General features: G+C 35.1%; 1 protein-coding gene across 4 annotated transcripts in view; it reads left to right on the top strand.

The window, feature by feature from the left end:
• The first annotated feature begins 289 nt into the window (after positions 1 to 289).
• The window catches only part of ERCC6L2 (ERCC excision repair 6 like 2), a 127,860-nt gene continuing 100,525 nt past the window's right edge, over positions 290 to 27,624 (top strand). For 2 of the 4 annotated variants that reach the window (XM_058565450.1, XM_058565449.1), the window contains exon 1: positions 19,923 to 19,986. Coding sequence is in view for 2 of the 4 variants with exons in the window: in XM_058565447.1 (XP_058421430.1) it covers positions 598 to 679; positions 5,528 to 5,952; positions 19,849 to 19,986 (645 nt within the window). In the remaining 2 variants the exon portion in view is untranslated. Of the gene's footprint in view, positions 680 to 5,527; positions 5,953 to 19,848; positions 19,987 to 27,624 lie in introns of those variants that run through there. The other 2 variants (XM_058565448.1, XM_058565447.1) reach the window with 2 other exon arrangements.

The raw sequence follows: 27,624 nt of genomic DNA, 5'->3' as shown, positions 1-27,624 counted from the left end.
ACCCTTCTTACTGGCCCTTAAAGGACGGCAGTAGGTGCAAGCCCACGAATACCCCCCCGCCTCTCTCGTTAGCCACAAGATCCGCACCAGGCGGGCAAGCCACATCAAACCTCGCGGTACTTGCAACTACCACGGACATTGTGTTACGGGTGTCCTCGGGGAGCGACGGCAGCAAGATTGCTCCGCCCATGTAAACCAAGATTTTGTTCTCGCGAGATTCCGATGACAGTTCGGAGCCCGTTCTCGCGGGATTTTCCGAGTCAGGTTGGAAGTTGCGGTGGGCGGTAGAGAGAGGGCCGACACCGAGAGGGAGGATGAGGGCTCGGTATGGCCGCTTTCGGTCTTCCGCCGGTGGCGGAGCCCAGGACGACTAGGTGAGCGCCGCCTTGCCAGCCTGCACGTCGCCCTCCGGCTCTGCCGTTGCTTCGGACGCCGCCATCCCTCCTCCCTGGACCCCCGCGGGCTCCGCCTTTGCTCCCTCCCGTCCCGTGGCGTCGGGCTCCCGGGGGGCGATGTTCGGAGGGCAGTGGGAGGGGGTGTTGGCTGCGGTCCGCCAGCCCGCCTCTTCCCCGTGCTCCGCCGCCGGTCGGGTGTTAAATGCAACCAGGCTGCCAGGCCCCTCCCCCTGGCCAGATGGAGCTCTCTGCCCCGAAGCCCCGTGCGGAAACTGCCGGCAAAGGTATAAGCTCCGAGCTCGCCTTTCTGTCCCGACACCTGTCTTCACTGCGCCGGGTGGGACCCGTTCCCGCCAGTTCCCGTGGGGTTGGGGTTTTACTCTGTGGCTCTTCTGAGTGACAGCTGGAGATTGTGAACCCCCTCCAGGGCTAGGACCAGTTGTTAGGATCAGTGTTGTGAACCTGGACTGTGGAGTCAGACTGCCCTTGGATCTGTACTGGCTCTGACAGTTACTTGCTGAACAACTGGGCAGTTTCCTCGTCTGTCAAAGTGAGATCATTGCTGAGTTCTTGTGATTATTAAGTGAGCTGGTGAATGTCAAGCACTTATGTGATCCAGCGTCTAGCCTATAGTAAGCACTTAGTAAATGTTTGGTATTTTTATTGTTTATACTTGTATGCTCCAGTTCCCAGTGAATGGTAGAAGTTTGTTGTTAAGTAGATGAATAAAGGTTGAGATATTTAGTTCAGTTTACTTATTACACAAAGAAGTTAATATATGATGTACTGCGTCAGGGTCTCATATTCCACCTTTAATGTCTCACCAAGAGAGGGTTTAAGGAGGGTGTGGTTATCTGCCACAGGTCCTCTAGGATGCCTTCTTGTTCCCAAATTAATGGCTTTCATTGTTAATAGTGATGTAACAAAAGCTACCCGATATTGAGTGCTTGTTCTGTGCCCAGCAATAGGCTGATTGTTTACCTACATGCTTTTCTTTGAGGAAGATACCGATCTCATGAAACAGATGAGGAATTCAGACCTCAAGTTCAGAGAAATTTAAGTAACAAGCCTCAACTCTGAAGGCTAGCAATTGATGACACTGTAATTTAGGGACGACAAATGTAAATACCTAGAGAAACGTGGTAGGTGAAAAAGATGAAACTGCTGAGTGGAGATTATAATGACTGGGATGCTCATACCTCAGTTAAAAGGGGCAGGAGCTACTCAGTTCCAGGGAGTTGGTTATTCATGTGTGAGCTGGTACAGCTTGGTAGCTACAAGATCAGTTAGCTTGGTTCAAATCCAGGTTCTGCTACTTTCCAGTTGTGTGACCATGGGCAAGTTGGTTAACCTTTATCTGTTTCACCATTTGTAAAATGGAACTAATGATATTACTTACATGAAATAATAAAAGGGTTGTTGTGAGGCTTAAATGAGCTACTACATCTAAAGCACATACCTGGCACACATAAGCCTTCAAAAGTTAGCTATCTATAAATATTTTTAATTCTACAAGTATTTGTTTCAAAGATTGTTGTAGGTGCCCGGGCTGTAGCAGTGAACACAAATTAAGTCTCTGCTCTAGGGAACTTATATTTAAGTTGAGGAGATACACAATAACAGATATTCATACTTTTCTTTGAAAATGGAATCAAGCCGAGTAAAGGAAGAGAGAGGCAGAGAGTGCTGTTTTAGATTGGAGGGTCAGAGAAAACACCCCTGAGGAGATGCCGTTTGGGCAGAGCCCCAAATGAAGAGAAAGAATCAGGAACAAAGCTCAGGAGCCCTGAGGTGGGAGCTTGCTTGCCGTGGTTGAGGAGTAGCAAGGAGGCAATTTGGAGTGAAAGAGGGAGAGAGGTTAGGATGTGAAGTTAAAGAGGAAGACAGGGACCAGATCATAAGAAGCTTTATCCCCAGTCCCTCCGTGAATCCAACAGGAAATCCTCCCAGTTTAAGCTATTTGTTCTGAAGTGTCAATACAGCGAGATTTTAGCCCTAGCTGAAACTTAACTCAATCTATTTAGTTCTAGAAATTATCCAAACTCAGGAACCAAATAGATTTTCGTAAATTGTTGTGTGAAGCCCATAGGGCTTTTGCATGTGCTGTACCCTGACTGAGAGACTCGTCTTAGATCTCCTTCCCTTTTAAATTGTGTTTGCTCAGTACCTCTTTCTCATAGCACTCTGTTCTCCTCTTCCAAAGCACTTAATTACAGTTTCATGTTTGTGAACTTTTAGTATCTGTCTCCTTCACTAGATATTAAGGATCTGTGAGATCAAGGAGCTGTTTTCATTAGTAAATTCAGCACGTGTATTGAGTGCCTACTGTGTGCTTGCTGGTCCTGGAGATAAAATTTTGAATAATACAGACATTTTCTTGGAAAGGAAATTATTCTCTAGTGGGAGAGACAGATAAAAGCAAGTAAACATGATAATTAAACATTGTGATATATGCTATGCAGGCAATAAAATACTGAGAACAGAATAATGGAGTACCTTACTTGAAATAAGGTGGTCCGAGACGAAATCTCTGAGGAGACAATGTAAAAACAGCTGAGAGAAGGCCTGCTTAGCATGTTTGAGTCAAGGGAAAAATTGACAGATCAAGCTGGAGAGGTAAATAGGGGCAGATCATACAGGAACTTATAGGCCATGGTAAGGAGTTTGGACTTGATTCTTTGTGAGGTGGATAATTATTGAAAGATTTTAAGTTAAAGATTTACTAATAATTTATATTTTTAAATAGTCAATATTGCTGCTATGTGGAAAATGGATTGTAGGGGGGAAATAGTGGCAGGAGAGAATGGTTAGGAGTGTATAGTAGTAATTTAGGAGAAAGCCAAAGGTGGCATACTTTAGGGCCGAGGTTGGCAAACTACTGCCGAGACCAAATCCAGCCTGACTCATGTTTTGTAGATAAAGTTTTATTGGAACACAACCATGCCAATTTGTTTATGTGTTGTCTGTGACTACTTTAGTGTTACAAGGGCAAGAGACAGTATGGCCTGCAAATCTAAAACAACAAATAGCTAAAACCTGATTCTTTACAGAAAAAGTTTGCCAATAGTTGTTTTAGAGAGATGGTAGCATGGAGGAAAGTGATACATTTTTGAGGTAGAACTAGCAAGATGTTCTGATGGACTGGATGTAGCAAGTAATGTAAAAAGAGGAATAAGGGCTGACTTAAGGTTTTCTACCTTGAAAAGTTGGAAATTGATTAGATGATGATGCCGTTTAATGAGATTTGGAAAGACTAGTTCTGAGCAAGGTTTAATCACTATCACTTTTGACACTGGTTTTCTTCATTTTATACTCGTGTGATACAGTATCTGGTGAATAATTGGTGTTAAATCATATATGTTTATTAATTAAAGTCTTTAAAAATTAGAAGACATTTGGACAGGCAAACAGATCATGTGAAACAAAAATAGTGTGTTAAGAATTGCTATGGGGATTAATTTAGGTTTTAAGGCTCAAACAGTACTGTTATGAAAATAGGGCCCATTGACTATCTGTTATCCTTGTACAGTGGATCACAGTTTTAATTTCACATTAAAACTCTGTCTTTTAGGGGCCGGCCCGGTGGCGCAAGTGGTTGAGTGCGCGCGCTCCACTGCGGTGGCCCAGGGTTCACTGGTTCAGATCCTGGGCGCGCACGGACATACCGCTTGGCAGGCCATGCTGTGGCGGCGTCCCATGTGGAGTGGAGGAAGATGGGCACAGATGTTAGCCCAGGGCCAGTCTTCCTCAGCAAAAAAACAGGAGGATTGGCAGATGTTGGCACAAGGCTGATCTTCCTCAAAAAAAACAAAAACAAAAAAAACCTCTGTCTTTCAGAATAGTGTAACAGTTCTCAAACAGTTTGGATCCAGAGATTAGAGTGGGAGAACAGATTTTTCTCTGTACTTCTGATTGTTATGTAAAATAGCCCTACCAAAGTTAGTAGGAATAATGGTTTTACTTTTGAGGAACAACTGATGAGGAACAGCATAATGAGCTATTCTTGCCTAAGAGAGTACAGACATACTAGTAATATTATAATCATGAACGACATAAAAACCTAACTTGAAATCATTGGCAAGACCCAAGGAAACTACCAATGATTGTCTGATCTCAATGAGAAATGTGTGAGAAAAATAATTCCTAGTATTTGTATAGTTGTAGCCATATGATTTCTCTGCGATTCTTGCTTTAAGAAATTCCATTTGGAAAATTATTTTTACTTAGTTTCCTCTATTTGGTACCTTTTAATTGTACCAATAGTATACTCTATAGAGACTCCCCTCCCATTCGTAGTGCTATATTGTCTAAATAGAAATAAAATAGATAGCTGTAAAGCATAGATAAATTCGTATATAGAGAGAAGTCAGACTCTTCAAAGAATAATGTGATCTTAGCAGAAAGAGATCTTAGAATCCATCTCTTTTTTAAGAACCTCAACTCTTCAAAACCTAGAAGGGAAAAGGCTGTGACAAAGCTGGTACACATCACTCTAGCTGAGTTGGAGAGTCCCTTGGTTAGTTGTATACAAATTCAAGCAACAGTTTAGAAGCAGCGATATTGACAGTAGGAAGAAACAGCTGTCTGCAGAGAAGGGAGATAGAATAACTAGAAAATCAGACAGAAGAATCACAAAAGCATTGCTGTCCAGAGGATTTTAGCTTACTTATTACCAAGTCTTGTTCACTATTACTCTACCATATCATGAATAATATACATAATGTTCATAAGTCATCATGAATATTTAAATAAGTGGTTCTCAGCTCTAGCTGTGCATCAGAATCACCTTGTGAATTCAGCAATAACAACCAAACAAAGTAATAAAACCAGATATCCCTGGGCCATATCTGTTGAATCAGAATCAACAGAGGTAGTGGCCAGGGATATATGGGGCGATTATGACACACAGCCAGGGTGAGAACCACTGGAAGTAAATTATGTGCTCTTTATTCTGCTTGTTATAGAAGAACAGCTGATAATATATTTTACATGTTGTAAGTATAATTTATCTTATTTCAGTTATTTGGAAAGGGTGTTTATGTGACGTACATTTTTTTCTCATAGCAGTGAATAGTGAGGTGTTACTTTATAAGTTAGAATTGGAAACTTTATTTTCTTCTTTATTATTTTAGACATATGGCATCCAGGAGAAAGATGTCTCGCCCCTTCTCCAGATAATGAAAAACTTTGTGAAGCAAGCATAAAATCTATCACAGTGGATGAAAATGGGAAGTCCTTTGCAGTCGTCTTATATTCAGATTTTCAAGAAAGGAAAGTACCTCTTAAAAGACTTCAACAAGTAAAATCTGTTAAAGATTGCTCCAGGAATTTTATATTTGATGATGAAGATTTGGAAAAACCTTATTTCCCAGACCAAAAATTTCCATCATCCTCTGTTGCTTTTCAATTATCTGAAGATGGAGATTCTATTCCTTATACTATTAATAGATATTTGAGAGACTACCAAAGGAAAGGAGCCCAGTTTCTCTATGGACACTTTATCCGAGGAAGAGGATGTATTCTTGGTGACGACATGGGACTTGGAAAAACAGTACAGGTATTTATTTTAATTACTTTATAATTAAAATTCAGTGAAGTCAATTTTTCATGTACATGAGTGGATACAGTGTGCAAATCTCTATCTGTACTCCCAACTCTTATGAGAGCTATTTCGTGTATGTGTGTGTTTGTGTGTTTGTCTCACCCACTAGACAGTAAAGTCCCAAAGTTAAGGATAGTGTTTAGTTATTATTTTATCCTCAGTACTTATTTAGTACCTATGAAATACATTGTTCACAATAATGTTTTGGTATAACTTGGCTTGATTTTACCTTTGGTGATGCTAGTATTAAGATATCAATTATGTTTAAAGTAGTTTAAATTTCTGGTTAATACTTTAAAGTAATACTTTATGGAAGGAAAGTTGTGACATTTCTTAAGCTACATAGCATGGTTAAATTGATTTTCTGCAGGCCCTTTGTGCATATTGTTTGGAGTTTATCATATCAGAAGTTTCTTAGTCTGAGATCCCTGGGCCACTAGGAGTTCTCATGGTGGACTTCAGAGTGGCCTCCTGTTTCCCTTAAATGTGTGCCAGAATTTGTACGTGTATCTATTTTTCTGTAGAGAGGATCTATGTTAGTTATCTATTGCTGTGTAACAAATTACTCCAAAATTTAGCAGCTTAAAACAATACACATTTATTGTACTACAGTTTGTGTGGGTCAGGAATCCAGGGAGAGTTTAGCTGGGTCCTCTGGCTCTGCATCTCACAAGGCTGCAGTCATCTCAAGGTTGGACTATAGAGGATTCACTTCCTAGCTCGCATTGTTCTTGGCAGGATTCAACAACCTGTTGTTGTTGTTAGAGGCCTCAGTTTCTTATGAGCTGTTGGTGAAGGCTTCCCTTGGTTCCTTGCCACATGGGTGTCCTCGTGGAGCTTCTCACAAATGGCAGCATGCTTCATTAGGGAGAGCAAGTGAGAGGGCAAGAGAGAGCACTAGTAAGACAGAAGTCATGGTCTTTTGTAACCTAATCACAGAAGAGATAGCCCTTCACTGTTGCCATACTTGTTTCCTGAGAAGCAAGTTGCTGGGTTCAGCCTGTACTCTAAGGGGGGATATTAAACAAGGTTGTGGATACCAAGAGGTGGGGATTATTGGGAGCTCTGTCAGAAGCTGCCTACCACAAAGGTTTATGATCTAAAAAGATTAGAGTTCTGAATCTAGACTTTATACTACACAATCACTCTGGATTTTCAAGAGTGTTTATCTAGTTTGTGATTAAGTCCTGTGTTTTCTTCCTTATAATTGAATTTAATCTATTTTATTCTTCATGACACCTCCGTTGTTAGTGGAACTCAAAGATAAGTGAAAAACTAAGTTTAAAATATAAAAATAGCCAAATAATGCAACTATGTATAAAGCTCTGGTGTAAAAACTAGGGTAAATAATTATAATTATAGTGTATTACCATTAGCCATACTCTCTGTTCCTTTAAGCCCAGGCAATGCACGTAGTTCTAGGCTTGCACACTGAAGGTGCTAAATAATTGCTTGTGGAAAATACAAATTTACTTTCTCAGGAGAATAGATGGCAAGAATAAAGAAAGGAGACTTCAGGGGCCGGCCCTGGTGGCTTGGTGGTTAAGTGTGCGTGCTCCGATGCTGGTGGCCCCGGTTCGGATCCCAGGCGTGCACCGAGGCACCACTTCTCTGTCCATCCTGGGGCCGAGTTCCACGTGCAGCAGCTGGAAGGATGTGCAGCTGTGACATGCAACTATCTACTGGGGCTTTGGGGGGAAAAATAAATAAATAAAATCTTTAAAAAAAAAAAAGAAAGGCGACTTCAGGAAACTACCATCTGTGACCAAGATACACAGATGAATACCAGAGGAAAATAAATAATAAACCTTTTCTGTGACTATCTTTACATATACTTTTACTGTTTTTGCCCATTCTAGAATGTTCTTTCCCGCACTTCTTTGACTAGCCAATGCCTGTTCATTTTCAAAATCAGAAACATGAGAGTTCTACAAAAAGTGATCTGTGGTTTGGAAACCCCCACCCTAAAACCACTAAATACAATTCAAATTCTTCTGGATATTTTAGGCTCAAATTTGAGCCTTCATCTAGCTTCATTTAGCTTTGATCTCTGAAGCCCATGTTACAAAGAAATTCCTTTTATTTTACATTTCGTAGGATTATTTTTAAAGTGATTTTACTGTACAATTTTATATTACTTGACACACTGAAATCATTGAAAGGCTTTGAATTGTGTTATGTGCTATGAATGTCTTTGAGGGCTCATCTTCTGAAGGTTAGGAAATAGTTTATATTCTAATTTTGATACTTAGCTGGATTAGTCTGATTCTTGGGGACCTGGTTCTCTGGTTATTGTTCTTGTAACTCAGAGAATAATTTCTACATAAATAGGCAGTTTGGGAGACCCATTTAAGATAGGCCTTCTATAGATATAATGACTAAGCCGGTTGAAGAAATGTGAACAATTGTTAATGAGTTCACTAGAATTTCAAAATGCAGTAGAATTAGGTACAAATGGTCTATGAAAATAGACCATTGGCATTTACTATTTGAACTATAGTATTATCTTCATCCTTTTTTCCTTTTTTTCTGATATCATCCCTTAAGTTTTCCTCTTTTTTACATTCTAACTTGGCTATAATATGAAATTAAGTTAAAAAAGCTTGTTTTACATACTAAATAAAGTTTGCTTCCCTCATTTCAAATTTAAAAGTAGGTAAATTTAATATTTTACATTGTTCAAGGGATGATGTGATCTAGTGACGTGGAAATCATTGGTATCTTGAGCAAGAACCATTTTGCTGGAATTTTGGGGGCGCAAGCCAGAATGGAGTAGGTAAAGACACGGACACGGGAAGTATGCCCACCTCCTTAAGAAATGTGGCTTTGAAAGCAAACAAAAGTGACCTAGTAGTAGCTGATGGAGGATGGGATTTTGAGGGAATTTCTTGTTTGTTTTGTATCTTTTGGGGATAGGAGGAACTTGAGTATTTTTTAAGTGAATTGGAAGGATCTGATTGAAAGGGAGCAGTGGAATATACAACATAAATAAATATTTGCATGCATGTACTTCATGTATGAATGTCCATGAACACACAGACATACATAAATATGCAAAAAGATGGAATCACTATTATCTTACAAACTGATTTTTCCCCATCATCTTATTTTATGAAACTTTTCAAATTAGGAATGGAATTACTTGGTCATAAGCTGATGTAGGTTTAGTTTTATAAGAAATTGACAAATATTTTTCCAAAGTGTTTGTACCATTCTGCATTTCTACCAACAATGTTTGAGAGTTATGATTGCTCCATATCCTCACAAAATTTGGTTTTGTCAGTCTTATTAATTTTAGAAGTTTTGTTGAGTGTGTGTGTATGTTTGTGTGTTGTTTATATACTTTACTAAGGTATAATTGACAAACAATAAACTGCATAAATTTAAAGTGTGAAATTTGGTAAGTTTTACATGTTTATACACCCAAGAAATGATTAGTACAATACCACAATCAAGATAATGAATGTATCTATCACCCCCAAAGTTTCCTCATGTCCATTTTGCCCATGATATGTTCAACACCAATAATTCATCACCTACTCTTTTCACTTTTAGTTTTTGATTGCACTGAGAAATTAAATTGGGAAGGAATTCAAAATCCTAGATTTTTATGAAAAATTTCCCATATTTTACAGAATTCTCATACCTAATTCAACAGGTAATTTGAAAATGACTCCCCTCTATACATTTACATAATAATTAGTTAATGTAACTACAATAAAGAATTTCAACTGTAATACATAGGTTTGGGAAAGGGACCTTTGATAATCAAACAGCTCAACTTATAGGAAGGGAGGTGAATGGGCACTTAGTAGAGGGCAGTGGTTCTCTAAAGTGTGAACTCTGGACCAATAGCATCAGCATCACCTGGGAACTTGCTAGAATTGTAAATTCTTGGGTCTCATCCCAAACATACTGAATCAGAAACGTGAGGAGTGGGGCCCAACAATCTGTGTTTTAACAAACCCTCCAGGCAACTTGAGGCCCACTAAAGTTTGAGAACCTTTGCTCAGACTAGTATACGTATACTAGTATACTTTATACATAGGATGATGACCATTTCAGTTTTTTAAATAAAATTTTACAAATGGAAATGATATTTGAGGTAATCTTGTTCAGCTTCTTTATTTAATAAATGAAGAAACAGAGGGACAGGAGTACTAAATGACTTCCCTATGAGATCGTATACAGGAAGTAACCATGTTCATTTCCATTCTAGTACTTTTTTTCCCCTCTACCCTTTGCAGCCTCCATCTTGCAGCCTTTTATTCAGCTTTTAATTAACTGTATTCATTCATTCAATCAGTTAACATTTATTAAACACCTAATATAAATGCACATGATCACTACCCTTAGAGAGTTCACAAATGATGATTAAAAGAAATGTAGCCAAGGGGTCATCGTCCGGTCTGCTGAATGGGATGAAGTGGAGGAGCAAGGCTGCCTGGGGGTGTCAGGGAAGGCTTCACAGGCAAGTTGGTATTTTCATCCCTTGCTTTTGAAAACTCACCAAAATTTAGAACTAACTCGAGTGATATCACTTAAGACATTAAGGTTTTTTTTTTTCATCGAAGGCATAACTCTAGTATATTGTTTGAAAAGTTTATCATAAAAGAAGAACTCATTCATTGAATCAAAGTGATTTTTTTATCCTAATTTGGTAATTAGCTTTCATAGGCACAAAGTCTTAAAGACTACTATTAAATAAGTACAATATGTATTTTACATATTTATTTCCCCATCTGCTTGTTATGAGAGGTTCGGGGATTCGATCAGAGACGTAAAAGAAACTTTCCACTCCAAACAAATGGACTGAAGGTAGATTTTATTATATAGAGGATAGTAAAGGCGATAGTCCGCAAACAGATCTGAATAGGTCAAATAATAAGAGGGAAAAAACACCAGCTCTACTGGAAAGGGAAAACATCCACATCGGCTGAGATAGCAGCAGATTCAAATAGGTCATATAATAAGAGGGAAAAACATCAGATCGATCGGAAAGGGAAACACCAGATCGACTGAAGGGAAATGACACAAATCAACCGGAAAGAGAAACACCAGGTTGACCGAAAAGAGAACACATCAGATCAGTTACTTCACAATAAATCAATTACTCACAACATCCACTCCCCACTGCCGGGAGAGTCCTGTCAATCGACACGGCTGGGCAAGGATCACACGTCGTGGGCAAGGCATCCCTTCCACAGGTGGAACTCTCACTGGGTCTCAGTCTCCCGCAGTTTATATAAGCAGTTACAGAGTTTAAAGAGCAAGCATCTAGTGTTCCCATGCACAAATGGTTATCAGTGGCGTACGTGCACTGAGCACCCCCCACCCTGGCTGTCGTCCCAGCCCAGTAGTTGTGTACGTGCATTGTTTACCTTGCTTATCGTCTCATCCCGGCACCGATGGCCAGTCTGTCCCAGGCTGCGGCGCCCGAAAGGCCTTGAAATTTTTACACATTGCAACTATTTCCATGGGAGAAGGGCCAGTTCCCACCACACAGAAAGCAGTTTTATATTTCTTTTTGTGCTGGTGGCTGTAGGTCAATGGAGCGGCCAAACATGGCTGTACTCATGTCAAGACACTGCTATGTGAAGAAGATGGTAATAGTACTTTTTGAGCAGCAGCAGAGAGAGAATTTTGCAAACTATAAAGATTTTCTTTGAATCTTTGTTTCTATATTATTAGATATTACGTTATGAAAGATGTCATCACTGAAGGCTAGCATTTTAAAAAGCTGTGTATAGTAGACCTCAATCCTGAGAGAAATGGTGGGATTGCTGATAATTAGGTTATTGTCAATACTATTTTTTAGATAATATGATCTTTAGATTCAAAAGATCTACTAAAATTTCACACTTCTTTAGATCACAAGTCATGTTGTTCACTCAGGAATGTAGTAATAAAATAATAATATTGTCTTTATTTTCCTTCATGGAGAAAATGCCATAATATCCAATGTGAAAGGCTAATTAATCCCCAGAGCCATAAACCCTTAAAGCAGAAACAAGAATGTCCTAGCATTTTAAAGACAAATTGCTTTTCTCGTTTTGGCATGTAGTTCATATTTTAGGAATAGAACTTTGTAAAGCTGAATGGGCTAGGCCCCCTTTCAAAATAGTACTTTGTTGTTTTCATTTATTTATTTATTTTATTTTTTAATTTTTTGTGAGGAAGGTCAGCCCTGAGCTAACATCTGATGCCAATCCTCCTCTTTTTACTGAGGAAGACTGGCCCTGAGCTAACATCCATGCCCATCTTCCTCTACTTTTTTTTTTATATGGGACGCCGCCACAGCATGGCTTGACAAGCAGTGCGTTGGTGCACGCCTGGGATCCGAACCGGTGAACCCCAGGCCGCTGCAGCTGAGCGTGCACACGTAACTCTTTGCGCCACTGGGCTGGCCCCTGTTGTTGTTGTTTTTCAGACAAGCAAAAAATCATGATGCTTTTTGAAGTATGATCCAAAGTATTCTCTTACCTTTTTATCTCCCAGGGAGATAAAAAATAAGGAATGTAGGCTTTTTTTTTTGGTCCTATAAGAAATGGACAATTTTTGCTATGCCTTCTTCTGTTGGTCTAAGGGAAAGTTTGTGCATTATTGCCCTGCCTCTGATTTACTCTGTGTATCATGAGCTGACTGTGTGAGGAGAGATGCCCTATAAAAATGTTTGCCTGACAGAGTATAGAAAGGAATGCCTGTAAAAACAAAAGGCTTTCCCAGAGTGATATTTCATTTCTGAAATGCAGTTTTTGGCCTTTTACTATTCTATAGGTAACTGATGTAAATACTTATTTTTGTTCTTTTCACCTCTAAACGTAATTTGAGAACTATTCCACATTAAAGTATGTTCTGGGTTTTTTTGTTTTTTTTTCTCAGATTAGTTTTGTAAACCTTTATTGTAAATATATCATTTGCCTTGTATGAATTAAGATTTTGGTAGACCTCTACTGTGCTAATAGCATGATAGAAATGGCTAGGTCTCCACTGAAAATACGTATTCCCTTTGCCTTCTTGGAGTTGCAGCCAGATGACGGAGACTGCATTTCCCAGTTCCCCTTGCATGTCTTGGGCTTGTGACAGGTTCGGTCAACAGAAATGAGAGTGAAAGTGATGAGTGCCATTTACAATCCTGGTCCATAAACTCCACTTGTGCTGTTCTTCACGGTCTCCCCTTCCCTGTCTGCCTTTTAGATGTTGACACGTTAGTGCTAGCATTACCTTAATATAATGAGATAAAAGTTTGTCAGTAGTTTTGGTTAGGCTCTCCAGTTAGTATGTGTCCTCAACTAAGTCTAGTTTATTTTTATTTCAACTTACTTTTTTGGGGTAGGTGAGTAATCTGTTAGGAGGTAGTGTAGATTATTTAAATGAGATGCAAAGACTTTTCTTTAAAATTATTAGTGGATTTAGTGAGTTAAGTAAAGCTAATCCATAATTAAAGCTTATAAATTTAGTCACCTTCTATGAAATTTCTTCCAAAGATGAGATTCTTAAATAAATAAAATAGACATTTCACATATCTTTGTTTCATGAAATTTGACAAGTTAGAATTAAGATTGTACAATATATCGTTTTGGATAGATGAACAGATTAAATTATGAATTATGATAATTAAGAATATAGCTTTCCTTTAGCAATAAAGTATTTTAAAATTAAAGTATATACTTTTTTTTTTAGACATAATGCTGTTGCACACTTAATAGACTACAGTATAGTGTAAACATAGCTCTTATATGCACTGAGAAAACTAGAAAATTTGTATGACTCACTTTATTACGATACTTGTTTTATTGCCGTGGTCTGGAATGGAACCCACAATACCTCTGAGATATGCCTGTATTGAATTTTATCAGATATTTTTTCTGCATCTATTGAGATAATCATGTTTTTTTTCTCTTTTATTCTGTTAATATATCATTATATGAATCAATGTGATTTATACTGATTGGTTTTTTCATGTTAAACCAATTTTGTATTCCTGGGATAAACCCAGTTTGTAGTGTTTCTATATTTTGCTGGATTCAATTGACTAATATTTTAAGAATTTTTGCATTTATATTTATCATGGATATTGGTCTGTAATTTTCTTTTCTTGTAATATGTTTGTCTGGTTTAGGTATCAGGGTTATGCAGACCTCATAAAATAAATTGGGAAGTGATTCTTCTCTCTCTTCTAAAAGAGTTGTGTAAACCTTGTGTTATTTTATACTTAAATATTTGATGGAATTTATTAGTGAAATCTTTAGGACCTGGAGTTTCTTTAAGTGAAGGATTTTTATAATGAATTCAGTCACTTTAATAGATATGAGGCTATTCAGATTTTCTAATTCTTGCTGTATCTGTTTTGGTAAATCGTATTTTTCAAAGAATTTATCCATTTCATCTATATTGCCAAATTGATTCACATAAAGTCTTTCATGATATTCCTTTATTATTCTTTTAGTGTTTGTAGGATCTGAGTGTTACCTCTCTGCATTCTTACTGTGGATATTTTGTATTCTTGCTGTTTTATTCTTGATTAGCCTAATTTGAGGTTTATTAATTGTTGATCTTTTCAAAGACCAACTTTTAGGTTTGTTAGTTTTTTCTATTGTTTATTTTGTATTTCATTGATTTCTGCAGTTATCTCCATTATTTTCCTCCTGCTTACTTTGGATGTATCTTGCTCGTCATTTTCTAGCTTGTTAAGGTAGAACCTTGGATCATTATTTCATGCCTATCTTCTTATGCTTTAAATTTAGGTCCAAACATTGCTTTATCTGCATCCTACAAATTTGATGTGTTATATTTTTATTTTCATATAATTCAAAACATTTTCTAATTTTCTTTGTGATTTTTTTTGATGTTTGAGTTATTTACAAGAATGTGTTTGATTTGCCAATATTTACCTATTTTATCGTTAATGATTTCTAATTCCATAGTGGTTAGAGAACATATTCTGCACAATTTCAATATTTAAAAAAATTTATTGAGAGTTTTTCTATGGCTTGTCTTATTGAACATACTATGTACACTTGAAATGAATATGTATTCTGGGTGTAGTGTAGTTGAATATAGTGTTATATAAATATCAATGAGCAGGTCAAGATAATTGATAATGTTCAGATTTTCTATGGTGTTTTTAGTATTAATTGCTCAGAAAGGGAAGTTAAAATCTCCTACTATGATTGTGGGTTTGTCTGTTTCTCTCTTTACTTATGTCAATTTTGCCTTCATGTGTTTTGAAGCTCTGTTATTAGGATCATAAACCTTTATGATTGTTATATCTTCCTGATGAATTGACCCTTTTATAATTATGAAATGTCTCTCTATTTCTGGTAATACTATTTAAAATCTACTTTATCTGATACTAAGATAGCCACTCCAGTATTTGTGCTTACTGTTTGAGTGGTATGTCTTTTTCCAACTTGTTATTTCAAGCTATCTGTGTCTTTATGTTTAAAATATGTCTCTTGTAGACAACTTTTTTATCTATTCTGGCAATCTCTGATGTTTAATTGGAGTGTTTAGTCCATTTACTTTTAATGGAATTCCTGTTATGTTTGGATTTGGATATACCATTTTATTATTTGTTTTCTGTTTGAACAGACTGTTTTCTGTTTTACTGTTCCTCCTTTCATGCCTTTTTTTTTGGATTGATAAGATATTTTTTAGGATTCCATTTTAAGTTTTCTATTGGCTTTTTAACTATACTTCTTTGCATTATTTTTTTGATGGTTGCTCTAGTGATAAAAATATAAATCCCCAACTTTTCACAGTGTGCTTAAAGTTAATAATGTACCACTTTATGTAAAATGTAAGTATCTTGTAATAAAATAGATGATCCTATTCTTATTTTAAGGAAACTAAGAGGTAGGAAAGCTAAGTGTAATACCTAAGATACCTACTTAATACCTATCTCATATCTAATTTTGAAGGTTAAACCAAACTTACATTCTCAGAATCAACCCAACTTAGTTTTGGTATATATTCCTTTTTTATATTTCTGTGTTCCATTTGCTAATATTTTAAGAATTTTGCTTCCATATGAGTAAGAGAAATTGGCTTATAAATTTCCTGTATATGACATTTTTGTCAGGTTTTCTTATCAAGGTTATGTTGAACTCATAAAATGAGTTGAGAACAGTTCTCCCTTTCCCGAAAACCTGGAATAGTTTGACTGGCATTATGTCTTTCTTAAGCATTGGGTAGACTTTATTGGTGAAACTATTTGACCTTTAGTTTTCTTTGTGGAAGATTTATAATTATGTATTTAGATTCCTTTAGTAGTTATATGAATATTTAAAGTTTTTGTTTCTTGTGTCAGTGTTGATAAAATTCTGTTTCTCCATTTCATCTAAATTTTCACAATTATTGACATAACATTGTTTATTATGTCCTATACATATTTTTTGTGTATATGTGTGCCTCTTCTCTTAGCTTTCCTTTTTTCTTCATCAATTTTCTAGGGCTTTATTAGTTTTTAAAATCTTTTCACAGAATGATTATTTGGCTTTGTTGGTCCTTTTTATTGTATGCTTTTTCATGTTTTATAATTCTGCTTTTTTGTATTAGGTTTTCTGTTATTTTTATAAACTTTTGAGGTAGATTCTTAGATATCTTATTAGAAGCCTCTCTTCTTTCCTAATATATGCATTTAAGTTCCTAAGGCATGGCTTTAGGTTTACACAAGTTTAATGTGTAATTATTACTCGTTATTATTCAACTCAAAATAGTTTCTAATCTCCATTGTGACTTCTTCTTTGAAGTATATTCCTTACTTTCCAAATATTTGGGGATTTTCTGCTTATATTTGTGTTATTTCTAGTTTCCTGCATTGTGATCAAAGAACATATTGTGTATGATTTCTGTCTATTGAAATGTATTGAGATTTGCTCTATGACCTCACATGTCAACTTGGGTAAATATTTCCTGTGTACTTTAAATGAAACTATGTTTTGCAGTAGTGTACAGTGTTCTATCAAATGCTTATTAGGTCAAGTTTGCTAACCATGTTATTCAAATATTCTGTATCTTTACTGATTATTTTGTTTATTTGTTCCTACAGAGTTATTTCAAAATCTGCTGTTGTGCTTATGCATTTGTCTACTTCTTTTGTTTCAGTAAATTTTTCTCTCTTTATTTAACAATCTACACTTTTTAAATAACTTTCAAGTGAATTAATTTTTTTGTTTGTTTTTTTTTCAGAAGATTGGCTGTGCTAACATCTGTTGTCAATCTTCCTCTTTTTCTTTTTTCTCCTCAAAATCCTAGTACATATTTGTATATCATAGTTGTAGGGTTGTAGCTCTTCTATGTGGGGTGCCGCCTCAGCATGGCTTGATCAGCGGTGAGTAGGTCTGTCCACAGGATCTGAACCAGGGAACCCCCAGCCAGCAAAGTGAACGCGCGAACTTAACCGCTTCACCACTGGGCTGGCCCCTAATTTTTTTTATCAATATCAAGTTAAAGTGTACCTCTTTAATTTAGTAATGCTTTTTGCCTCAGAGTCTTCTTTATCTGGTATTGATATAGCTATATCAAGTTTCTTTTGGTTTTTGTTTCCATAGTCTATATTTCCTCATTTTTTTACTTACAACTTTCTCTATCCCTTGTTTTAGATGTTTTTCATATAAATGGTAGATATATTTTATGTGCGTAACAACCTTTGTCTTTTAAATAGAGCATTTAGTCCATTTCCATGTAATGTGCCTTCTAATATATTTGGATTTAGCTTACTGTTTTACTATTTCCTTTTTATTTGTTGCATGTCATCTATGTTCATTTTCATTCTCTTTTTTGGATAGGTAATCTCATATTATTGTATTACCCTTCTCTTAATAGGTTAGTAATTACACATTGTTGTAGTTTTCTTCTGGTGGTTACCCCAGAGATTATAACAGACATCCTTGACTTATCAAAATCTAATATAAATCACTACTTTTATTTCCTCCTGGAAAGCACAAGGACCTCAGAAATTGTAACTACACTGTGCCCTTTCTGACTCATATACATTTGTTGTCTTATCTCTTAATTCTTTTGTTATATATTTGTTGTCATATCTTTTAATTCTTTTGTTATTTGATCCCAACAAGACATTTTATATTTGTTTCATAATGTCAACATACATTTATATTTTCTATGTATTTACCATTTTTGTTCCTCTTAATTTTTTCCTGCATCACTGAGCTATATAGGATCATTCTCCTTGTGCCTGAAAACATCCTTTAGTTATTTTCTTTAGTGTGGCTCTTTAGATGATGAATTTGCTTAGTTTTTTTTTGTCTGAAAATCTTTTCATCTTCATTCTTGGATGATATTTTCACTGGATATAAAACTAGATTGCTATTATTTTCTTCAACACTTTGAAAATATCGTGCTGTTGTAATGTCTTCCATTGTTTTTGCTGCAAGGTCAGCTATTTGTCTAAAGATGTTGCTTTTTTTGTAGCTAATCTGTTGTTTTCTTCCTCTGGCTGCTTTTAAGATTTTTGTTTGTTTGTTTCAAGTTTTGAAGAGTTCTTCTATGAAGCACCTACTTGTGGATTATTTATTTATTTATTTGTTTATTTATTTTTGGCTTGATGTTCTTAATGACTCTGGAGTATATGGCTTCACTTTTTTTTTTTTTTTTTTTGGTAAGGAAGATTAGCCCTGAGCTAACATCTGTTGCCAATCCTCCTCTTTTTGCTAAGGAAGATTGGCCCTGGGCTAGCATTTGTGCCCATCTTCCTCTACTTTTTATATGTGGGACGCCTGCCACAGCATGGCTTGATAAGCGGTGCATAGGTCTGCACCCAGGATCCAAACCCGCGAACCCTGGGCTGCCAAAGCGGAGTGCGTGAACTTAACCACTATGCCACCGGACCGGCCCCTTGACTTTTTTTTTAATCAGTTTTTAAAAGTTTTCAGCCTTTATGTCTTCATATACTTCTGCACCATTCTTTTTCTTCTGTCATTCGAGATTCAGATTGTAGGTATTCACACCTGTGTTCAATACAGTATTTTTTTTGATAGTTTTTCTAATTCTCTCATATTTTTTTTCTTTAGGTTTTAATATTTATATATTTTATTTTTCTAAAGTAATAATCAGTTCTTTTCCCCCATATGGATATCTCATATACTTTTTCCCCAATCTTTAAAACAACTCTGCTGATACTATTTTTGCTATTTTCAGTTATTCAAAGAGGTTAACTAAGTTGCCCAAGTTCACATAGCTGCCAAACAACTAAGGCTGAAATTTGAACCAAAGTCCAGTTGATTAAATATTTCTTGCTCTTAATTATATGAGGTTTATTTCCTTTTATCTATGTCTCTTTGTTGTTCTCAGTTGATATTTGGAGAATAGCTGTTATTCAAATTGGTGTGTACATTGATGAATTGTCTTAGTCTGTCTTAAAATAACATTCTGTCATTCCATCTATATTTTTTGGGTAAACAGAAGTACAGAAATTTATGAGCCAAATATTACCCCCTTAAGGAGTTTATTTTCTGCAAGGAAAAAGAAATGTACACAGTTTGTTCTAATAGAGGATATAGAGAGATAGTTTCCATCGATAGAAACAAGTAAGAAGGTAATGTCCCACCTGATGAAATCAACAAAGAATTCATTGAGTAGGTAGAACTTATCACAGAAGAGATGGCAATGTGAGAATTTTTTTTTTACTTTATTCAAGAGTAACATGTATATTATACATTGGTTCATTAATCCAAGTAAAGAAAACCAATAATAGTGTTTCAAGTTACGTTTCCTCCCTAACTAATCTATTTGTACATACTCAAATTGTCACTAATTATGTAGTCAGTCATGTAAGCAGTAAAATTTTGTCCATCATGATACATTCATTATACATAGTGATTGAAAAAGTTGTGGGATTTTTTCCAGGTTATTTCATTTTTGGCTGCAGTTTTGCGTAAAAAGGGAACTCGTGAGGATATTGAAAATAACATGCCAGAGTTTTTACTAAGAAGTATGAAAAAGGAACCCCCTTCTACAGCAAAAAAGGTAAGATATCTAGAAATATACAACTCATGAAGCTAGTATTGCAAAAGTATATAGAAACTTTTAAACGTCACACATTATAGTATAAACTTAAAACATAAGAATTTAAAGACTATTAAAATATTTGTTTTATAGACCTAATTTTTGAAGGATTATCAATTTCATCCTCTAGTTAAATGTGATTGACTCTCAAATGGCAAATATAATTTCAGCTTGAATTTTTTGGGGGTTTTCAAGTCTTTTGCTTGGCTGGTTTACATGATTTACTTTGATTAATTTGTTAAATTTTTATGAATGTCTATGCAAAGTTAATTGAAGTGCATTACATTCTTTTTTATTTATGTGAGAATGAAAAAGAGACAGTTGTAGATATTGGTAACAAAGGTGTGTCATTGATAAAGTTGCTTAGCAGACTAATTACATCCCAAAAATATGAAACAAATTCTTCCTATACAAGGAACATTAAAGTTGGAATCAGAAAGGCTAAGGTCTAGGCTTGTCTCTGTCTCTGCACATGGGACTGTGAATGCTATTCATGTGCATGCTTCAGCTTTCTCCTTTGTAAATGTGTGTTTATAAATATCTTGTACATGATTCGTATAAAAAATGAGATTTCTAATAAAATAATGAATTAAAAAAAATTGTACTGTACTTATGTGTCTGACTTGTATATTGTCCTCAGCATCCAGGAAACTGGATAGAAATAAAGAGGAAGTGATTTTATAAAATCTTTATTACATTATGGTGATGAACCACTTTCCACAAATTTTAAAACAGAGCCTTATATATAAGATTGCTGAGAAGTCAAAGTTTACTCTTGTCTATCATTAGGGACATTTCAGTGCAAACTTTTGAGAAGTATTGGCTTAAAGTATTATTATTACTTTAAATTTCTTATTATTTTTAATATCATAAATAATCCTGAGTGTCAAATTCAATTTGATCCTAAAAAAGCATTATGATTCTTAATGTGTTTTAAGTCTTCAAGAGTTCAAGTACTGTTTTTAGCCTCGTTTTCAATTATTTGGTTCTAAATATCAGTGCAGAGCTTATAGATGTCTGTCACTTGTGATAATTAGCAGACAAGGGACAGAGAAAAAAGAAGGAAAAGTAATACTTTAAATATTTAAAAATATTTAAAGATATTTAATATTTCAGAAAGTACAAGAATGGGAGAAGAGAGCAGAAAGTAAAGAAAGATACTCACTTGATGATGTGATGAAATGTGCTAATAGCTATCTTAATTGACACTGATGCCTCTCTTTCTCTCTTTTTTCTTTTTCTCTTTCTTTCTCTCTCTCTCATATATGTACACACACACACATATGTATATTCCTTGCCATAATATACACTGCTATTTTTCTGCCTCCTTCAGTTGAATTCTTAATTCATTTATTTTCAGTCTTTTTGTATTCTAATAAATTTCATTAAAGCTATAAATGTTTCTTTGAATACTACTTTGGCTGCATTCTATAGTTTTTTGATAGGTAGTCTTTTCATTATTATTTTCTATATTATCTGTGACACCAGTTTTTGTTCTTTTTTACCCAAGTAATATTTAAAGTGAAGTTTTAAAATTTTCAAGTGAATAAATATAATAGGGAGGTGGAGGAGTGATGGAAAGGCTTAGCCTTTGTTGTTGACTTCTAGTTTCATTGCATCGGATAATATAGCCTTGATATTTTCTTTGTGATTAAATCTGTGGTGAAGTATTTTTAATGCTGTGATGTGTCTTGGTTATTTTAAAATGTTCATGAATATCATGCTTTCTTATTATGGCCACATAGTTCTATATATTTCTATTTAATCAACCTTGTTAATTATATTGTTGAAATTCTTAATACTGTTTTTATAGTCTATTTGAGCAATTGGATCCTGAGAGAAACATTAAATTTTCCTGCTATGTCTTTAAACTTTGTCATTTCTTCTTGTGTTTGTGCCAATTTTTGCTTAACAACTTCAATTAATTGTTTTAAAAATTTTGTATGCTGGTATATTGCTCTCATACTGGATTGATAATTTATCTGTGTGTAGAATTCTAAATCAAAAATTTTCTCTTAAAACTTGACCAAAATCATTTTATTGTCTTCTGTTACTCCATATTGCAGATGAGGGTCCAATGCTGAACTGACTTTTCCTTGGAAAGGAAATTTTCTTTTTGTTTGCGGGTGTTCAGGACTTTTTCTTTAAGGCTGAAATTCAGAAATTTCCTCAGCCCCAAAACTCACTGTATAATTCTTCTAAATAAGCTCACTTGCTTAAGAAAAAGTATACCTAGTACTGTCTGTAGGGGAAGTGGAGTACTAATGCTAGAATCAGCTTCTCTGAAGCAGATGATTGGCATGATGTTCGTCTTTAATTGATTATTCTGCCATTCCTTTTCATTGTTTTCTTAGTTTCTTTTTCTGCCAGTGTATAGAAACACAGCTGATTGTTGTATATTGATTTTGTGCCCTGCAACTTTACTGAATTTGTTTATTAGTTCTAACAGTTTTTTGATGGTGTCTCCAGGGTTCTCTACATATAGTATTGTGTCATCTGCAATCAGAAATCGTTTTTCTTCTTTCATTCAATTTGAATGCCTTTTATTTCTTTTTCTTACTAAATTGTTCTGGCTAGGACTTCCAGTACTATGTTGAATAAAAGTGGCAAGAATGGGCCTCTTTGTCTTGTTCCTGATCTTAGAACTTTTCACTGTTGAGTATGATATTAACTGTGGGCTTGTCACATATGGCCTTTATTCTGTTGAGGTACATTCCCTCTATACCCAATTTGTTGAGAGTTTTTATCATTAAAGGATGTTGGATTTTGTCAAATGCCTTTTTTTGTTATCTACTGAGATGATTGTATGATTTTTATCCTTCATTTTTTTAATACCATATATCACATTTATTGATTTGCATATGTTGACCCATCCTTGCATCCCTGGAATAAATCCCACTTAGTCGTGGTGTATGATCCTTTTAATGTACTGTTGAATTCTATTTATTAATATTTTGTTGAGGATTTTTGCATCTGTGTTCATCAGGGATATTGGCCTGTAATTTTCTTCTCTCTGGTGTCTTTGTTTTTGGTATCAGGGTGATGCTGGCCTTGTAAAATGAGTTTGGAGGTTACTCTTCTATTGTTTAGAAGAGTTTGAGAAGGATTGGCGTTACTTCTTTAAATGTGTGGTAGAATTCACCAGTGAAGTCATGTGGTCCTGAACTTTTTTTTGTTGGGAAGTTTTGGTTACTGATTCAATCTCTTTACTAGTAATTTGTCTGTTTAGATTTTCTGTTTCTTCATGATTCAGTCTTGGCAGGTTGAATGTTTCTAGGAGTTTATCCATTTCTTCTAGGTTATTTAATTTGTTGGTGTGTAATTATGTAGAGTAACTTCTTATGATCCTTTGTATTTCTGTGTTATCAGTTGCAATGTTTCTTAATTTCTAATTTTATTTGTCTTCTCTATTTTTTCTTAGTCTAGCTAAAGGTTTGTCAATTTTGTTTATCTTTTCAGAAAGCCAGCTCTTAGTTTCATTGATCTTTTCTATTGTTTTTCTAGTCTCTATTTCATTATTTCCACTCTGATCTTTGTTATTTCCTTCCTTCTACTAACTTTGGATTTCGTTTGTTCTTCATTTTCTAGTTTCTTGAGATGTAAAGCTAGGTTGTTTATTTGAGATCTTTCCTTTTTCTTAATGTAGGCATTTATCACTATAAACCTCCCTCTTAGAATTGCTTTTGCTACATCCCATAAGTTTTGGTATGTTGTATTTCCACTTCCATTTGTCTCAAGATATTTTTTGATTTCCCTTTTAATTTCTTCTTTGATCCATTGGTTGTTCAGGAGCATATTGTTTAATCTCCATATATTTGTGTATTTTTCAGTTTTCCTCTTGTGATTGATTTCTGGTTTCATACCATTGTGGTCAGAAAAGATGTTTAATATGATTTCAGTCTTCTTAAATTTATTAAGACTTGTTTTGTGGCCTAACATATGATCTATCCTAGAGAATGTTCCCTATGCACTTGAGAATAATATGTCTTCTACTGCTGTTGGTTGGAATGTTCCGTATATGTCTGTTAGGTCCATCTGATCTAATGTGTAGCTTAAGTCCAGTGATTCCTTATTGATTTTCTGTCTGGATGATCTATCCATTGCTGAAAGTGGGATATTGAAGTTCCCTATTCATTTTCTCCCTTCAGATCTGTTAATGTTTTGCTTTATATGATTAGGTGTTCTGATGTTGGGTGCATAAATATTTACAATGGTTACATTCTCTTGATGAATTGACCCCTCTATCGTGATCTAATGACCATCTCTATCTCTTGTTACAGTATTTGGCTTAAAGTCTATTTTGTCTAATATAAGTATAGCTAGCCCTGTTTTCTTTTAGTTGCCATTTGCATGCAATATCTTTTTCCATCCATTCACTTTTGGTCTATATGTGTCCTTAAAGCTGAATTGAGTCTCTTGTAAGTGACATATGGTTGGGTCTTATTTTTTAATCCATTCAGCCACTCTCTGTCTTTTGATTGGAGAATTTAATCCATTTACGTTTAAAGTACCATTTCTTTTCATGACCCAGTCTTTCCAACTGCCTCTGGTCTGTTGAGTTTTTTGTTGTTGCTGTTTTGTTTTGATTGTTGTTGTCATTTTTAGATTTCTTCTAGGAAAATCACTGTGGTGTGTTTATTTTTTGGTGGGGTGGGGGAGTTTTCTCTTACATAACTATAGAATGGATTACTCAGTTCTTCAAGTATGTTCTTCAAGCAGTTCTCATATGCCCTTGCACTGTTCTGATCATCTGGTAGTGCCCCTTCCATGCGTTTTACCGCTATTATGGATATATTTTTATATTTGTTCTTTTGTCTCATTGGCATCAATAAATACAAGTATTTAGTCAATCATTGGAACTGGAATTTCATAAAGAAAGTTTTTAATGGCATTACCAGTGACATCCTACAGTATTTACCAGAAGTAAATCCAAATAAAAATTATAATTTTGTGTGATGGAATGCTTTTTTTTTTTTTTTTTTTGTGAGGAAGATCAGCCCTGAGCTAACATCCATGCTAATCCTCCTCCTTTTGCTGAGGAAGACCGGCTCTAAGCTAACATCTATTGCCAGTCCTCCTCCTTTTTTTCCCCAAAGCCCCAGTAGATAGTTGTATGTCATAGTTGCACATCCTTCTAGTTGCTGTATGTGCGACACGGCCTCAGCATGGCCAGACAAGCGGTGCGTCGGTGTGCGCCCGGGATCTGAACCCAGGCTGCCAGTAGCGGAGCACGCGCACTTAACTGCTAAGCCACCGGGCCGGCCCATGATGGAATTCTTAAAAGATAAATTTGTATTGGTCCATTTAAAACTTTGTGCATTTTTAAAAGACAGTCTATGGAATAGCTAGAGAAGAAGTAAATTTCTTTATATTTATTATACTAATGCAAGAATTGAATCCTGAGAAATTAATGTTGGAACTTCTTGAAAAAATCCTTTTAATGACTTGAATGTTACAAATTAAGGAGAGGTGGGTTTGAGGTATGTATGTGTGATATGATACATCTCATATACATTTAAAAATTTTTCAATTGTGACTAAACCATCTAAGAATTCATGAAACAGGTGTTTTCTGCCGAGAATAAATTCCTAAAGGAAAAGATACAAATTATGCATTTCAAATATTAATTCTTGGAATGGTTCTTTAGATTTAGGCTGTTAATATTGGAATTCAGTCTTTATGAAAATGAATCAAAGTAAATTCTTTTTAAAATATTACTACCTTGTATGGTAAAACTTTAGAGATTGTATGTAAAATTCATAGTCAATATTAATGCAGAGAAGGAGCATTTTTCTAGCAATCATAATATGAGCATCAGAAGCAATTTCCATGGTGATTGAACAAATATATTTTTCCAGTATTTTATTTACTATACACTATTTCCTTAGTTGCTAATATGTACTGAGAGGACTGTCTTGCAAATGGTGCTACTGTGTACATCCTCATGCATATGTCTTGGCAACTTTTGCCATTATCACTGTAGGATAAATTCTTGGCACTGGAATTATACAGTATGTGGTACTGAAATTATGGGTATGTACATATTACATTTTGATAGCTGTAGTCAGATTGCACTTTCAAGAGCTTGTGCCTATTTGTGTTCTCATCAGTAGTGTATAAAAGTGTCTGTTTCCCACCTTTTCATCTACTCTAGGAATTAACAAACATCAATTTATGCCAGTCTGAGACATTAGAAAAATTATATCTTGCTTTGATTGGCATTTTTAAAATTATGAGTGAGGTTGAGTATCTTTTAAGAATTTTTAAACATATTTTTAATGGTTTGCCCATTTTTAAATCAAGTTCTAGTTTTTAATCATATTTCTTGATTAATGGTCCCTAATCATATATTCTAGATATTAATCTTTTGTCCATTATATATTTTGCAAATATTTCTTTCCCATTTTTTTAAGAGTCAGCTTTTGATCTTTTAATTATATTTTTAAAAATTTTAGGTAGTTAAATACATGTATATAGCTTCTGGGTTTTATGTCTGCCTAGAAAAGTCTTTTGTACGCGAAGATTGTAAATAAGTTTACCCATGATTCTTTTATAATGTATATGATTTTATTTCATACCTTTACATCTTTGTTTCAGCTAGAATTAATTTTGCTATAAGGAGTGATTGAGTAATCCAGCTTTATTTTTGCCCCAGATAGTTAGCCAGTTATCTTAATGTCATTTGTTAGATAAGCCCACTTTTCCACAATGATTTGAAAGGTCACTTTTGGGTAAAATTAAACTCATTTATATGTTTGGGTCTATTTCTAGGCACATTCTTCTGTCCTTTTGATTTAGGTGTTCATTTCGCTTCCAGTGCTAAACAGCTTTAATTATTTTAGTTTCATAATATATTTTAATATTTGGTAGGACTAATTTCTCCTTACATTTTCTCAATTTTCTCCTAAAAACCTATTGATATTTTAGTTGGCATTACATTGAATGTATCAGTTTATATAGGGAGTATGAACATCATTAGAGTTTAAATACTGCATATCCGAGAGTAGTTGCATCATTTGCTTAAATTTTATTTCATGCCCCTCAGAGTTTCTAGTTTTCTTCATATGACCTTGTTTCTTGTTCATTAACTAGGTATTCTTTCTTTTTGGTTGCTATTACAAATGGAATTTTTAAAATTTTCTAACTGGTCCTATTGTATGTGAAAATGTGGTTTTATATTAAAACCACATATGTATTTTTTTGGCTTTGTTTTTTAGGTATAATAGACATACAACATTATATTAGTTTCAGATGTACAACATAATGATTTGATATTTGTGTATGTTGTGAAATGATCACCACAATAAGTCTAGTTAACATCTGTCACCCTACATAGTTACGAAAATTTTTTCCTTGTAATGATGACTTTTAAGATCTTTTCTCTTAACAACTCTCAAATATGCAATAGTTTTATTAACTATAGTCGCCATGCTGTACATTACTTTCCCATGACTTATTTATTTTATAACTGTACATTACATCCTCATGACTTATTTATTTTATAACTGGAAGTTTGTCCCTTTTGATCCCCTTCACCCATTGTGCCCCCCACCCCTAGCAACCACCAATTTGTTCTCTGTATCTATGAGCTTGGTCTTT

The sequence above is a fragment of the Diceros bicornis genome, chromosome 22 (genome assembly GCF_020826845.1).
Source record: "Diceros bicornis minor isolate mBicDic1 chromosome 22, mDicBic1.mat.cur, whole genome shotgun sequence".
NCBI classification, from domain to species: Eukaryota; Metazoa; Chordata; class Mammalia; order Perissodactyla; family Rhinocerotidae; genus Diceros; species Diceros bicornis.
Note: the sequence above shows the minus strand (reverse complement) of the source record. Positions and strands in the feature narration are given on the sequence as shown.